Below are 15556 nucleotides of genomic sequence, written 5' to 3' on the forward strand. Positions count from 1 at the left end.
TTCCAATTGTTTTCAGTTAAACTTTATAGTGCAAATTGGTTTAAAGTGATAATTTAAGCATGTCACAGTTGCCTACAATATGGCAATCAGGCTAAATAATAACTAACTAATGAGCCTTTCCGGCGTGTTTTGAGGACTGTCTTGAACTCAAGCGTAACACACTATTGAAGGGAGGTGCCCACTTGATGACTGGTGATAAGCTTGCTGGCGCTCACTGCCTACAGTATCTACACATTTGGTTTGTGGTGGTGGCCATTATGAGCCTATTGTTTGTGTTGTGTTCATGGCGAGTGTGGGCCATTTTAATGTATTGTTATGTAGCATCCCATTGTCAATACCTGGAGCTCACATCAAAGGGGTCTAGGTTTGTTGAAGTTGACCATGTTGTTTGGGGGCCGTTATGGTTATGGGCCTGTAATACCTATAGTTTGTAGTTCCATAGTAGCATAATAATAACCTTTGCTCTAAGCTCCTTGGTATAATTTTATAGGCATTTTAAAAAGCTCCTTTGGCAATGAGCTTGAGTTTTATTATGGAAAAATCACACGTTCACCCCTTGTTACCCCTTATAGGAAACACTGTCAATATTTCTTGTACTCCATTTATGAGAAATCAGCTGACATACAGAGAGAGAACATGTTTGGTCTTAAACCATAGCCACAGCGGGTGCAGACTTCAGTATCTGTATCAGCATTCATCCTATGTCATAGAATTTTTTTTTCCTGAATGCAAACCTTGCTTCTCTTGTCTCAGGGTCACCTTGACTCAGGGCTCACTCACTTCTCAGATTGTCTTGTACTCTGTATTGAACTGAGACACAGAATACAAAATATTGTCTTTGCTATCCCTTGGCTCGATTTCATTTTCTCTTAAGATCACCAGACTTGGTAAAACAACATGTCCAGTTTTCTTCATTGAGCGCTTAAAAGTTTATAGCACATGTGTGTTTATTATTATTAATGATAATAACAATATGCAAAAAGATTAAATGTAAGTGGTAGAACAAATAGATCCATATTCATTCATATAGATACATTTTTCTAGATAAATTTTTGTCTGACTGACTGACTCCATCCTAGTGGTTTGTTGTTGTGAGCGCCCCTCTCGGCCTTGTTGTTCCCTGGCGGTCACAGCGTGTAAACAACGGGGACGCGCACGCACGCATCTCCTCCTCGTCCGATGCGCGCGCCCGTCACAAGCCCTGAACGCGTACAGAACCGTTACAAGGCCGCGGAGCCAAACGGCGTAAAGAAGAAGAAGACGGCCTCCCGTCCCGACTCCCGACGGCTCCAGCTCCACACCGAATAATAATGATCCCTCACCGGCGGCAGCGACCGCAGCAGCAGCAGCCCCGTCCCGCCGCCGCATCCCCCCGATCTGTCCTCCGCGTCGAGCCCCGAGCATGCCGCCAGTACCGCTCCTCCGGCCTCCCTTCCTCTCTGACAGCAGCGTGATCATAATAATAACAACGAGCCGTTCTCGAGGAGGAGCAGCAGGATGTTTTTCAACCGGAGATCGAAGAAGATCCACAGCGAGGGAGGTAAGCTGTACAAAAAACAGTATTTATTTTTTTAGGGGTCAGTTATTATTCCACGGAGCTGCGCACCTTATTATCCGACCTGTCAGTGACATGCTAAATTAATATTAGCTAAATACATGTTTCTGTAATTGGGATGTTTATTAAGCTTTATCACTCTGTGTGTCGAGTCGACCACCACGCGATTATGTGTTCAGAATGTGAATAATTGAAACGGGGACTGCCTGCCATAGATCTGGAGACGGACGGACTGCGGCACCATGGGGGCGGTGTGGCTCCTCATCCCCACGGCAACGGGCTGTGGATGCGGGAGGGAGGGAGAGGGAGGGCAGGCGGGCTGCAGGTGCCACTGCCAGCATCTAAAAATGCACGGTCTGACTGCGCTATTATTGTTTATAGGCCTGGCGTTTGTTGTCAAGAATGCAAAGCAATTGGAACGATTCTTTCTCCCTTTCACTGCCACACACACGACAGAAGGTGAACCCGCTTTACTATCACACAACCTAAAGGGTTAACCTTCTCCTGTGTTGTGTGGCAGTGAAAGGGTTAACCGGCTGTCACGTGGTGGTGGCAGTGAAAGGGTTAACCCTCTGTGTGTCGCCCGCAGTGAAAGGGTTAACCGTTTGGTAGTGCGGCGGTGGAAGGGTTAAGGGTTTGTAGCATATGAACTGAAGAGATGCCAAATTATTATAGTCTGTGTGTGAGTTGGGGGGAAAGGGATACAAGTCTTATTCTATAGTTCACGAATGATTAATAAGCAAAAGCACGCAAATGGGAATGATTCGCATCATCAAGAAAGACAGGCTCACGATAATACCACGGGACAGCCCGTACCGTTATACCACCGACGACGACTTAAAAAGCCACGTGACCCTTTAAGACTGCTCTTCTTTATTCTAAGCCCCATTGGGGGGGAATGCATCTTACCTCACCTGGAGGTCATGAGACTATTATAGGGCCCTGGCTGGGACCGCAGCCAAGCATCCAAGAAGCCTGTTTGTTTTATCGTTCAGGTCGTTTATTATCAGCCAACTGACATCTACCCACCGCATCCGCATTCTATACCCTAACCCCCCAAAAACACGATAAAGGCGTATATCTGAGACTCTGACTCTCTGAGTAGACCAACATCCCGTGCGCTTCGAGGCTCACTCGGGCTATATACTATTGTACTACTGTACATCGCACACATGACAAACTTTCATTCGGATGTTTGAGTTGACGTGCTTGATTGATTGATTGATTGAACATTTTATTAACAGATTGCAGAATGGGTACAATACAGTACAGCTCAATACACACAATTGTTAAGGGGATGCAGACCAGAGAAAGACTTTCGTCTTGTTTACATCAGGGTCCCCCATTTTCAATTCATAATGACATTTATGACATACACGACATACAGGTAGAGACAGTACTGTTGCATCTAGACATTTATGACATTTATGACATACCTGATCTACAAATAGTACTAGTACAAAAAGAGTCTAAAAAGAGAGTACAGTATATACTTCATGTTTTGATATGAGACAGGGAGTGGATAGAGTTTGACTGTCTGTATGACAAGCTGCGCGGCTTTGGATTGGATTGTCCTGGAAGAGAGAAGCAGCACGTGTTCAGCTGAGCGCGTGGCTTTTAAAGAGTGCGCTTTTAAGCACACAGGATATATTGTGGGGCTGTTTTGCGGTTGTTTGTGTTGTTGTGTGGCTGAATGCCTCCAGCTGGTTCCAGAAATAGAAAGCAGGGCATATTGTCGGGAATGACCATAGATGATGATGAGAGCCAACTGGGCCAACTGTCTTCAGGCTTTTTGTCTCACAGGAGACACAGTGGATGTATTTATATCGCCAGAGCTAATTACAGGGCTATCTTCTTATAATTAAATCACAGTTGTTTACATAGTTGGTTATAAAATAGTGACATGTACAACTGGAATTTAAATTAGCAGGCAACAACCTTTTGGTCACATGGGTTCCCTCCTCTGATGTTTGTGTATGTCCTATCACCTGCATGACACCCGACCGGACATACCTGTAATAGTAAACAAAGCTCTTGAAACACACCTTATATACAGTAACACACCTGTATTTTACATTTGAACCCAGGACTCCCACATGGGAGGCAACACATTGGCTTCAGATCAAGGGAGATATTAGACTGATAGGCTTCAGACCAAGTGAGATATTAGGTATAGGCTTCAGACCAAGTGAGATATTAGGCTTACTAGGCTTCAGACCAAGAGAGATATTAGGCTTACTAGGCTTCAGACCAAGAGAGATAGTAGGCTTACTAGGCTTCAGACCAAGTGAGATATTAGGCTTACTAGGCTTCAGACCAAGTGAGATATTACGCTTACTAGGCTTCAGACCAAGTGAGATATTAGGCTTACTAGGCTTCAGACCAAGTGAGATATTAGGCTTATAGGCTTCAGACCAAGTGAGATATTAGGCTTACTAGACTTCAGACCAAGTGAGATATTAGGCTTATAGGCTTCAGACCAAGTGAGATATTAGCCTTACTAGACTTCAGACCAAGTGAGATATTAGGCTTACTAGACTTCAGACCAAGTGAGATATTAGACTTACTAGGCTTCAGACCAAGTGAGATATTAGGCTTATAGGCTTCAGACCAAGTGAGATATTAGACTTACTAGGCTTCAGACCAAGTGAGATATTAGGCTTACTATAGGCTTCAGATAGGGCTATTTTGCTACACTTAAAAAAGGGTCTCTTTACATTTACATTTAGTCATTTAGCTGACGCTTTTATCCAAAGCGACTTACAAGTTCTGTACGACAAGACAGCAAGAAGGGTACAACTCTATCAGCTGAGTAACAATGTTCATCAAAGTGTTGCGTGTTACAGTGTAGGTTAGTTTATTAGGACAAGTGCAAAGTGTCTTTGGTAGGGAGAAGTCAAATGTATATTAAAGATGTTTGACATAAATTCCATCTCTGTGCATCAGTTGTGGGGTTGTTGGAAGTTGTATTTCTTCTACTTTTGGCTAGCTGCTCCCTATACCGCTTCCAGTCCTTGTACTAAGCTAGGCTAGCTGCTTCCTACTGCTTCCAGTCCTTGTGCTAAGCTATAGGCCAGCATGCACCTGGACCTCTCTCTGGGGCTACTGAACACACAGAGACACAACTGATATCAATCTTCTTCTGACTCTGGGGGAGATGTTGGAGTGTTCATTTAAAGAGCGGTATTAAAGCAACTCTTTGTTGTGAGCCTTTATTTTATGCCTATTGATCTCAGAACAGTTAAAACACCAACATGTTTGGGCTAAACCAGACTTGCATTCTTTTTTATTAGATTAGATTAAAATGTATTGTCATTGCACAGCACAGTACAACAACAATAAGTTGACATCTAACCAGAGTGCAAATGTAACAGTAAAGTGCATTAACAATATACAATGTACAAGTGATTAAATGTGATGTACAGTATATAACAAGCTACTGATGTATGTACAGTCTAATTATGTACAGTGACACAGGTACTATGGTAGTAATTAGTAAGCCATACTGGCCAGTGGTATAACTAGCAAGAGTAGGTAAGGGATATATACTGTACATATATAGATATAATATATACAGGTATGTGAACAGGGATATATGCAGATATTATATGCAGTGTAATAGTATTATTGTACATTACATTATTAGTATTAATTACTTTTCAATATTCTTTTCACATACTGTAGAAGAGTTACCATGTCTGTCTTTATTTTTTTTTTTAAACAAAGTTTTAAATAAAAATAAAGAAATAAATATACAAAATGAAAATAAACAAATACAAATAAAAGATTAGAATCAAATTTAACAACACATGATACTCTTGAAGGAGAAGTGTATTCAGTATAGAAATAATGAAACAAAGGTGCATTCTAGATCCGATACAAAAGCTAGGTTGTGTGACCCTAAATAAATGAAGAGAGAGAATAAATAAATAAATACATTACCAACTGCAATCAACAAGTAGGCCTACTCCGTGATAACGTCCCCCTCCCCCTCCCACATGACACTCAACGTAACTCCAGTCAGGAGGTAATGGATCTATTTTATCTATATATGAGATTAATGGTTGCCAATGTGTGTAAAATGTATCAGAAGATCCTCGAATTGTAAATTAAGTTTTCCAAATTTAGGAATGACAGCATTTATTGATTGAAAATTGTATTAACAGATTGCAGAATGGGTACAATACAGTACAGCTCAATACACAGTACAATTGTTAAGGGGATGCAGGCCAGAGAAAGACTTTCGTCTTGTTTACATCAGGGTCCCCCATTTTCAATTCATCAGGACATATATGACATACATGACATACAGATAGACAGTACTGCTACATCTATACATTTATGACATACCAGATTTGCAAATACAGTACTGTTTGTGATACAAAAAGAGTCCAGAAAAGAGAGTATATACATTTGGCGTAAAAACTGTACATTGGAGGTGGTTGGGTGGGTGGGGTGGGTGGGGTTGGGTAGGAGGGGTGGGTGTGGAACACTGTACAGCTGTACAAGCAAAACTGTACATTGGAATATTGACAAAACCATATTTGGTAATTTACTGTACATTGGAGGGGGTTGGGTTAGGACATTTAGCCATGATCTGGATGATGGGGGAGGTTCTGCTTTCCAATGCAAGAGTATCCTCCTGTAGGCCATCAGTGAGGCAAAGGACACAACATTAGCCTGTCTTTTGGTCAAGACCACATCTTCCTCAGCGATCCCAAAGATATCAATTTGGGGGCAAGGTAAGATAGTTGTCTCCAGTACCTCAGAGATTCTATCGAAGAAGGACTTCCAGAATGTCATCAGTTTAGAGCAGGACCGAGCATGTGGGTTAAATCCCCTGGTGAATGAGCACACACACCCGTTACAGTTGTCTGCCACATTGGGATATAATTAGGGCTGTCAGTTTATCGCGTTAATTAGATTAATTAATTACACAGCAAATTATCGCGTTATGAAAATTAACTCAAAATTAATTACAATTTTTTTTTTTTTTATAATTTTTTTTTTTTTATCTCATTCATTCCATAAGAACGTAGAATACACATTACAGACTTTTTTTTATATGGTCCATTTGCATGTTCTTGGTATCTGATTCTAGGGACATCTATGGATCTCAGGGAATGTATTCCCAGTGTCAGAAATACTGTGTCTGTTACTAGGCTTGAGTAAATTGTAATGAACCAAATGAGAATATCAATAAATTCTTTTTTTAATCTTTGACTGTGAATAACACTATGCTCAAATTGACCAGACCTGAAAAATCTAAGCAAATTAATAGATGGAAGATGATTAAACAGAAGGTTTTGTAGATACAGTACTGAATTCTGCCATCCGGACACATGCAATTTGAAATATGATTATAGAATATAGAATATCAGGCATCAAATGGTTATGCGATTAAAATGCGATTAATTAGATTAATTAATTACAAATCCTGTAATTAATTAGATTAATTTTTTTAATCGCCTGACAGCACTAGATATAATGCCTGTCTTTTAATAAGAATTCTCTCAGTATTAATTATGCAGTGGGTAGTTTGTTTGTGTAATCATTTTAAAAAAAAAGTGAGGGAAAGGTCTTCCAATAGATTAATTATTAAATTATTAAAAAAACTAATATTTGAATGCAACTAAATGTTTATTAAAATTATAGTTGTGCACAGACTTAAATAGCCACTAAGAAGCCAGGAACACAGTTGGCTGTAGAAATATATGCAGCTGTAAAATGCTTCCTATTACTATATTTTTTCATAGTTCTTTTAGTGCCACATGCATGCTGTTCAGTGGTCTTTCCACCACTATGACGAAAGACTGAGGTCTGAGGGACACCCTAAGATAAGATAAGATATTCCTTTATTGCTCCCCTTGGGGAAATTCAGATGTCATTGCAGCATGGGGAAGGGGGAAAGGAGGTAAATAAATAAATGGTAAATGGCTGCATTTATATAGCGCTTTTATCCAAAGCGCTTTACAATTTGTTCCTCACATTTTACCCATTCACTCACACATTCGCACACTGACGGCGGAGGCAACCATGCAAGGTGCCAACCTGCTCATCGGGAGCAATTAGGGGTTAAGTGTCTTGCACAAGGACACTTCGACAGGCTGCCTGGGAGGAGCGGGAAACGAACCGGGAACCTCCAGACTGCTCTACCTCCTGAGCCACTGTGGCCCACAGGTACAGGTAGGGTAATGGTAGAAAGATCATAAATATAGGTAATACATTTAAATCTGAATATTAAAATATGGGAACAAATTGTGTAAACAATATAATTCATTCTGAATATAAAAATGAGAAAAATTAACAGTGTAAACAAAGGTATATTATGTTACAATAAATATAGGCAATAAAGATTTATCTGAATAAATATTAGAGTAAAAGTAAAAAGTATACACAAAGTGCAGTATACACAAGGATAACTGGCACACTGCATATGTCTCTTTCTGAAAGTCAGTCATCATGTTCATGGCCAAAAATATCACATCACAAAATGTTATCATTTTGACAGTGTACCGGTATTTGACAGTAGGCTATGTTTTCCGGTACAAATTAGAATGTGATATGTCTTTTTTTTGCACCTTCTAAAGTTTTCTCAGACGATCCGTGTGCTCCAGTACCTTCTTCTTTGATCTTTATGTATTCATTTACATTTTGTCATTTAGCTGGCGCTTTTATCCAAAGCGACTTAAAACTTCTTCAGACAAGTCAGCAGGAAGGGTACAACTCTTACAGCTGAGTAACAATGTTCATCAAACAGTGCTGAAACTTGGGTGCTGCTGTGTTGAGTGCATAGTAGTATGACATTAATATAGTAGGAAGAATGCATGATAGTATAAGACAGTAAGAAGGTTAGTGGTTTTTCTTTCTTTATCCCCCCCCCCCACCACTTAATTTCAGATATTGATTGAAGTAGTGTGTTTTTAGTCAATGGCGAAATATTGGTTGTGTTTCGGCTGTCCTAACTGTGGTGGGAACTTGGGAAGTTCGGTTGTGGAGTGAGGACCGAGAATAGGCGGCTTCTCTTTGATGACCCTCCCGGAGCTCGGATAGGAGTGGGTCTGAGGCGTCCAGAAGATGCAGAGCGTAGAGGTCTTGAGGATGTGTAGTTAGAGACCATTGACCGGAGGTAGGCGGGAGCCGTTCCTTTCGCTGTGCGATAAGCCAGGTCGAGGACCTTGAAGCGGATTCATGCGGCGATGGGGAGCCAGTGCAGGTCCCTAAGAAGTGGGGTAACATGGGCTGACTGTATTCATCTTGTAATACAGTCTTCGTGCTATTTCAGTCTATTTCCTTTTTAAATAATCTTGCAATTACTTTTTTCTTTTTTTATTAAAAATAAGTGTTCTACATGTTAAAGTAATACTGTAGCTCTACATTCCAACAGCCATCACTGATATAGAGTGTTTGGTCAGTAACATGGGTCCCCCAGTGCCTCCACACAGTAAACACATTCTCCGTTACGACTAGGCATGACAATGGTGGACAGAGAAGAACCCAGGCGCAGACCAGCAGAGGATAGACAAAGGCAGGTGTTGAGTTTTGAAAAGTGAGCACTGCTCCTTTAATGTTGGTAAGAGTAGCTCAACAAAAAAAGAGAAAGGGCAAGTCTTGAAACGTGCTAATTGCCCTACAAAACAAAAACACTATAAATGATACTATCCTCCGAGACAGGAGCGATAAGAGACTTTGACAGGGTAATTGGATAATTAGACACAGCTGGGAGCAAGAGAGTGACACAGAAACATTACATGGTCGAAATATAAATACACACAAAATAACAACACTAAACCAGATCACAAAACCAACACAGACAGGGGAGACACTAGGCCAGGGAGTGGAACATCACAGACAAGACAGACATCAAATGCACAGACAACAGATTGGTGATAATAACATAACACAAATGTATGATCAATGAACATAACTGCACCACCTGAATTAGTCCACAGGATGGCAGTAGCACATTGTTCACAAGGTGAGATGGAGACAGACCAAATGCAGGCGATGCAGCTCTGTGGGGAACGTTACTGTTCTCACTTTATCCAATCAGGAGAGAGAACTCCACACTACAAATATGGTCAGACAAAAATAAGAAATAAAAACAAATATGTGCTTGAAACAAGTAAAATAATCTGCCAGCAAATTTGGCTTGGCAAGATTTCTTGAAATAAGTAAAACTAACACGTACCCACATACACATATCTGAGACACACATTCGTACATGTTCTCACGCACACCTACATATATTTGAGACGCATCCTCTCACATGCACTATGGAGAAAGATGGCATCCCGATAGAAGATGCAGCACATACCTGCTCGCAGGTAGATCGGTCTACATGTAACGTATGTGCATCAGGGATATATATGCACAATGTATAGTAATGTTTTTTTTTTGTAAGTGCTTTTTTAATTTCCATGTCAGTTGTTAATGTGTTTGTTTTTTGTATGAGTCTTTTGTATGTTTTGTATGATGTTACGAAAAAGAAAAAGACAAATCTTGGATGTTGCATATTATGCTGTGGAAAGATGTCTTGTGAATATTGGAAAGATTTGTGCAAAAATATAAAAAAAAAAAAAAAAAAAAAAGTAACTATCTAGGGTTCTCTCTCCTGATTGGATAAAGTGGGAAGGAATCCCAGAAAATTTATTTTCTGTTTACTATAAAGCAGAGGGACTGGGAGACCTATGTCACTGACCAAACACTACTCAGCGATAGCTGTCGGAATGTAGAACTATTTAACACTTATTTTAACAATAAAATACCACTTACAGCACCTTAAAAAATATACAGTATGTACGTTTATATCGTAAAGCCTTCATACTGGGTATATTATATACCTCTCGGCTCTAGTGTGGTCATGTTCTTTATGACAGATTCGCTATAGTGTGTTTCCTCCTGTAAACTCTCAGGAGTCTAACCCTCTGATTCTCTGCTCTAATTACCATGCTGTCTCATATCCCTGGTGGTGTGACGTCTGCTGCCGCCAATCTGTCACAAACACACTCTATGCATATGTCGCACGCACGCACGCACGCACGCACACACACACACACACACACACACACACACACACACACACACACACACACACACACACACACACACACACACACACACACACACACACACACACACACACACACACACACACACACACACACACACACACACACACACACACACACACACACAATACACAGGCACTGACATGCAGACAAACAAGCACTTCTGACATTTGACACAAAAACACCTTCCATTATTGGGAAACCACAAAGTCTACAATACACTTGATCTTCCGACTTACGTCCTGTAGTGTGTCCGTATGTCTAAGCAAACAGTTTAGTCTTAAGAAGTGGCTCTGGTTGGGCGGCTAGGTGGTGCAGTGGGCAAGGCGCTCACCACCAATGCAGGAGACGCTGGGTTCGAGCCCAGCTCTCCGCATTGCATTCAGCTTTGCTGGTCGTTCATACTAATACATTTGGCAGTATTAGGGGGTGGGAAGCTGATGGGTGGGGATCAGACGTTGTGGACAACGACTCCTACAGGTCGGTTGGTGCGCCTGCGCAGTAGAATCAGGAAGTGACGGGGGCGGCGTCCCTCCAAAGCGCAGACCCCCGACGCTGAAAGATCGCGCTGTGCAGGTGAAAAGATGCGACGGCTGCTACCTCGAGTACCGGAGGGGACACGTGATGCAAGGTTTGGTCCACATTGCAGCCGACCTGTGGGAGGCATGGCCAAACAGCGTTCGAGACAGGGGAGGGTAGAATTGGACGATACGAAATTGGGATGGGAGAAAAATAGAAAATGGGAGAAAAAGTAGATAAAAAAAAAATAAGTGGCTCTGGTTTATGGGAGTCAAGCAGCTCGACTGATTGTCCGTATTGGATCTGTTTTGGGTAGATAATGACCGGTCGTTATGGCAGCCAGATCGTTAATGATGCCATGTGGGAAATTAAGGCAACAAGCTGCAGCAAATCTGCTTGTTGATGATCAGGCATTTACACCCACTGGCCACATGGGGGCACTACTGCACAAGCTTCAAAGAACCTGAGATGTTTTAGTCAGGAATCCACATGTAGAACTCTCAACTCATGCATGCTGTGACACAAATCACACTTCAGGCTACACTAACCACATTACATCTGGCAGGCCTTTCCTGCTCATTAGGCAGATCAGGCACTGTACGGAGAGCCCTGCCTTCCTTAGGGACCCCAACCAATCAGACATAAAGAATAAATAAAAAATACAACAGTACAATAATTTAATCAAGGCCGTTTTAGTTATTTAATTGGTTGTAGGGAGGGCAGTCAGCCAATCGGAGGTCCCTTCGAAATGTCGATCATCATGTCAAACATAATTTCAACTGAAACGGCCGTTATCCATCTGGTGTGATCTTAAGGAAACCCCAAATGAGTTGTTGCCCAGGGCCCCCAACAGTCCAGAGACGGCTCTGACCTCTGACTTAGATGCGCACATGGACACACACACACCTACACACACACACACACACACCTACACACACACACACACACACACACACACACAGTCACTTAAGCTTGTAAGTAACACAGTGTGGTTATTATTAACTTTCTCATCTGTGGTGTGTGTGTGTGTGTGTCCGTGCGTGCGTATTACTGACTTGCTGTCTTGTGTGTTATTCTCTCCTGCGGTGGGGGCGGCCTCTCTCTGGCTGACACAGAGCAGTTAGTGTTGACCCCCATTAGGCAGGAGGAGTCTGAGCTCCAGGACCCAGGCCCGAGTGGTACCGGCGGCATCATGCGCTCCTGCCTCACGGACAGGTTTGACAAAAGTGAGTTTGCCGTAATCGGACTGGATGGCACCCCCTTTCCTGCCTGGAGTCATGGGTGCATGACATGTAGCCATGCGGAATGGCCCGGAGTGACGGCTGAACAGCGGTCCCCAAACCCAGGGCCCTAAGGAGCTACACGGTGTAGTCGAAGGAGAATGTCACCCATTTTAAGAATTCACAACAGTTAACCCTTTCACTGCCACACGACAAAGGGTTAACCCTTTCACTACCACACTACAGAGGGTTAATGTTCTTCCCGTGCCCCGGGACGGCACGTCAGTATTTGTGAGCATGCGTCACTCTTTCCTGAAGCTAGAAATCAGAGAGAGAAAACCCTCCAGTTATGAGGCAGTGAAATGTTTGTGTGAGCTCTTACACCCAAATAAGGTCTGAACCGAAAACTTAAACTAAAAAGAGCTCACGCAAACATTTTATGGCCTCATAAAGTCAGAGCCTCATTCATAGGCCCCGTCCACACGAACGCTGGTTTTAATATAACCATGATTGTATGTGCGCAGTTGCACTGTTCAGCCACACACAACCGGGGATTTGCTACACTGCAACCGCGGTCTTTGAAACCGGTGGCCAGGGTGAAGTTGTGCGGTTTTGCAGTTGCGTGTGGGCATAGCAACCGAGGTTATTCCCAGTGTTTACAGCAGAGCTGTCGCAATTATTTCCCATGTTCACGGCAGACCGCGGGGTAGAGAGATTATAGCAGAGCCAACTACACCAGTGTTTACAGCAGAGCTGTCCCAAGTAGCGTTATATGAAAATGATTGTAACAAACTTTTGTTCGAAACGTATCGTCTGTGTTGAAGAGTGTTGTGATCGACTGATGTCTTGTCGCATTCCTGACCTGACGCTGAGAGTAAACATGTAGCTGCAGCTAAACTAAACTCATGTGTTGTCAAGTTATTGTTATAAGGAACCCAGTCCAGACTGCATCCCCTTAACAATTGTTTGTATTGAGCCGTATTGTATTGTACCCATTCTGCAATGTGTTAAATAACGTTTACATCCATTTCATATCGGTAACGTTACCACATTACGTTAGCATTTAAGCTATATACTATACATGGATATAGCCATTCACATTAGCATGTAGCTAACAACACCGGCGGTCTTTTGTGAGACTAAACTATCCGCTCTTGGTGGTAAATTGTGTTGCTGATGGTTTTGTTTCATCAACAAAATGAGAGGCAGAACACAGTGAATGTATCCGTTTGTTTATTGCAGTTTCTTTCTTTGCTGAAAATATATGTTCCGTTGGCAAAATGATCAATAGGGTCCAGCTGTGCTTCTAAACAGGAAGTTTACTTCTTCTTCTTCAGTGAATTAATGGCAGATTGCGACCCAACAGGAAGTTTAGTGAGCGTTCAGCCTTTTCTGATTGGTTGAAATGGCCTTCATGTCTGAACAACATTGCCGCCTACTGTTTTGGCATTGTACTAAATGTATCGGTTGCTGGGTTCCCAGCTCTGCCGTGAGTACGCAGTTATACACGGTTGTTCACCTGTGTTCACCGTGTGGACGGAGTTTTATTTTTTCAAACTTCGGTCATATTAAATCCAAACGCTCGTGTGGACAGGGCCTATAGTCTATGGAGCAACCCCCAGATTTTACATCCCAGTGACATCACTGATTGGAGGGTTCTCTCTCTGATTTCTAGCTTTAGGAGAGAGTGGTGCGTGTTCACAAATACTGACTGAACTGTCCTGGGGCACAGGGAGAACATACTGACTGAACTGTCCTGGGGCACAGGGAGAACATACTGACTGAACTGTCCTGGGGCACAGGGAGAACATACTGACTGAACTGTCCTGGGGCACAGGCAGAACATACTGACTGAACTGTCCTGAGGCACAGGGAGAACATACTGACTGAACTGTCCTGGGGCACAGCCCAGGGAGAACATACTGACTGAACTGTCCTGGGGCACAGGGAGAACATACTGACTGAACTGTCCTGGGGCACAGGGAGAACATACTGACTGAACTGTCCTGGGGCACAGGGAGAACATACTGACTGAACTGTCCTGAGGCACAGGGAGAACATACTGACTGAACTGTCCTGAGGCACAGGGAGAACATACTGACTGAACTGTCCTGGGGCACAGGGAGAACATACTGACTGAACTGTCCTGGGGCACAGGGAGAACATACTGACTGAACTGTCCTGAGGCACAGGGAGAACATACTGACTGAACTGTCCTGGGGCACAGGGAGAACATACTGACTGAACTGTCCTGGGGCACAGGGAGAACATACTGACTGAACTGTCCTGGGGCACAGGGAGAACATTATGTGAAAATGGGTGGCGTTCTCCTTTTAAAAGGTATGGTTCTGTGATTTTGGACTTGAAAACTTAATTTCAGTCATGTTGATTGCTGCCAGGAACACTGCCCTGTCTAATGGTGGTTGTTTGAACAGCACACCCCTGGTGTTGGTCTCTCCTGTTGCAATGATGTCAAATGGAAGTGCCACAAAAAATATTCCACAGAAGAAATTTGTGACTACCCCATTTGAAGTCATTAGCATAGCCACAAGAGAGGCTAACACTAGAACCGTGCCGATTTAAACCATCACTGTCACCATTGTCACAATTTCCTCATCGACAATCAATGTGATCAGTAAGATTAAAAAAAAAATCTAGTTATATATAGGTCCAAAACCACAGAGCTTGAACACCCTGTGGCTCGTTAGGGTCTGAAGTGACGATGACCACTGAGGAAGAGCTGTGTTCACTCACTGCATGCGCTCGTATAGACATGCCCACGCGGGACCACCGCAGCCCGCTCCCCGTCTGAGTGTACTGATCCAGTCAGGCAGATACATGGCGTCTGAGCAAAACTTGTGAGATATCACAAATCAATGTACATGTATACAGGTGCACGCATGAGTACATTGCTGCATGCATGTATGTGACTGTGGATCGGGTGTAAAGGGACAGTATAGGACAAGCTGCATGCACTGTATGTGGTGGTTCTTCATGCGGGGGGTCCCTGGGGTGTCGGTGGGGGGTGGTCGGCGATGGGGGTCGGCCGGGGTCCGTCGGGGCACATGTGGGGGACTGGTGTTCGACTCTGGGGGAGGTCTGGGGGGGGGGTTTGGTTGGAGCCTATGGCGCCTATGGCTTTGGCTGGACCTTTCCCGGACCTTTCCTGGAGTTGGGTGCTGGTCTCTTGC

At 43.0% G+C, this 15556-nt stretch overlaps 1 protein-coding gene across 1 annotated transcript in view; it reads left to right on the forward strand.

Moving 5' to 3' along the window:
* Nucleotides 1-1204: 1204 nt before the first annotated feature.
* Nucleotides 1205-15556, forward strand: part of atp8a2 (ATPase phospholipid transporting 8A2) — a gene marked incomplete at its 3' end in the record, with an annotated part of 139130 nt that continues 124778 nt past the window's right edge. Inside the window, exons 1-2 of the mRNA XM_084325904.1 lie at nucleotides 1205-1540; nucleotides 12261-12371. Of these exons, the coding sequence (XP_084182030.1) occupies nucleotides 1498-1540; nucleotides 12261-12371 (154 nt within the window). The 5' untranslated portion in view covers nucleotides 1205-1497. The remainder of the gene's footprint in view (nucleotides 1541-12260; nucleotides 12372-15556) is intronic.

The sequence above is a fragment of the Notolepis coatsorum genome (genome assembly GCF_963971535.1).
Source record: "Notolepis coatsorum genome assembly, chromosome: 12".
Lineage (NCBI taxonomy): Eukaryota > Metazoa > Chordata > Actinopteri > Aulopiformes > Paralepididae > Notolepis > Notolepis coatsorum.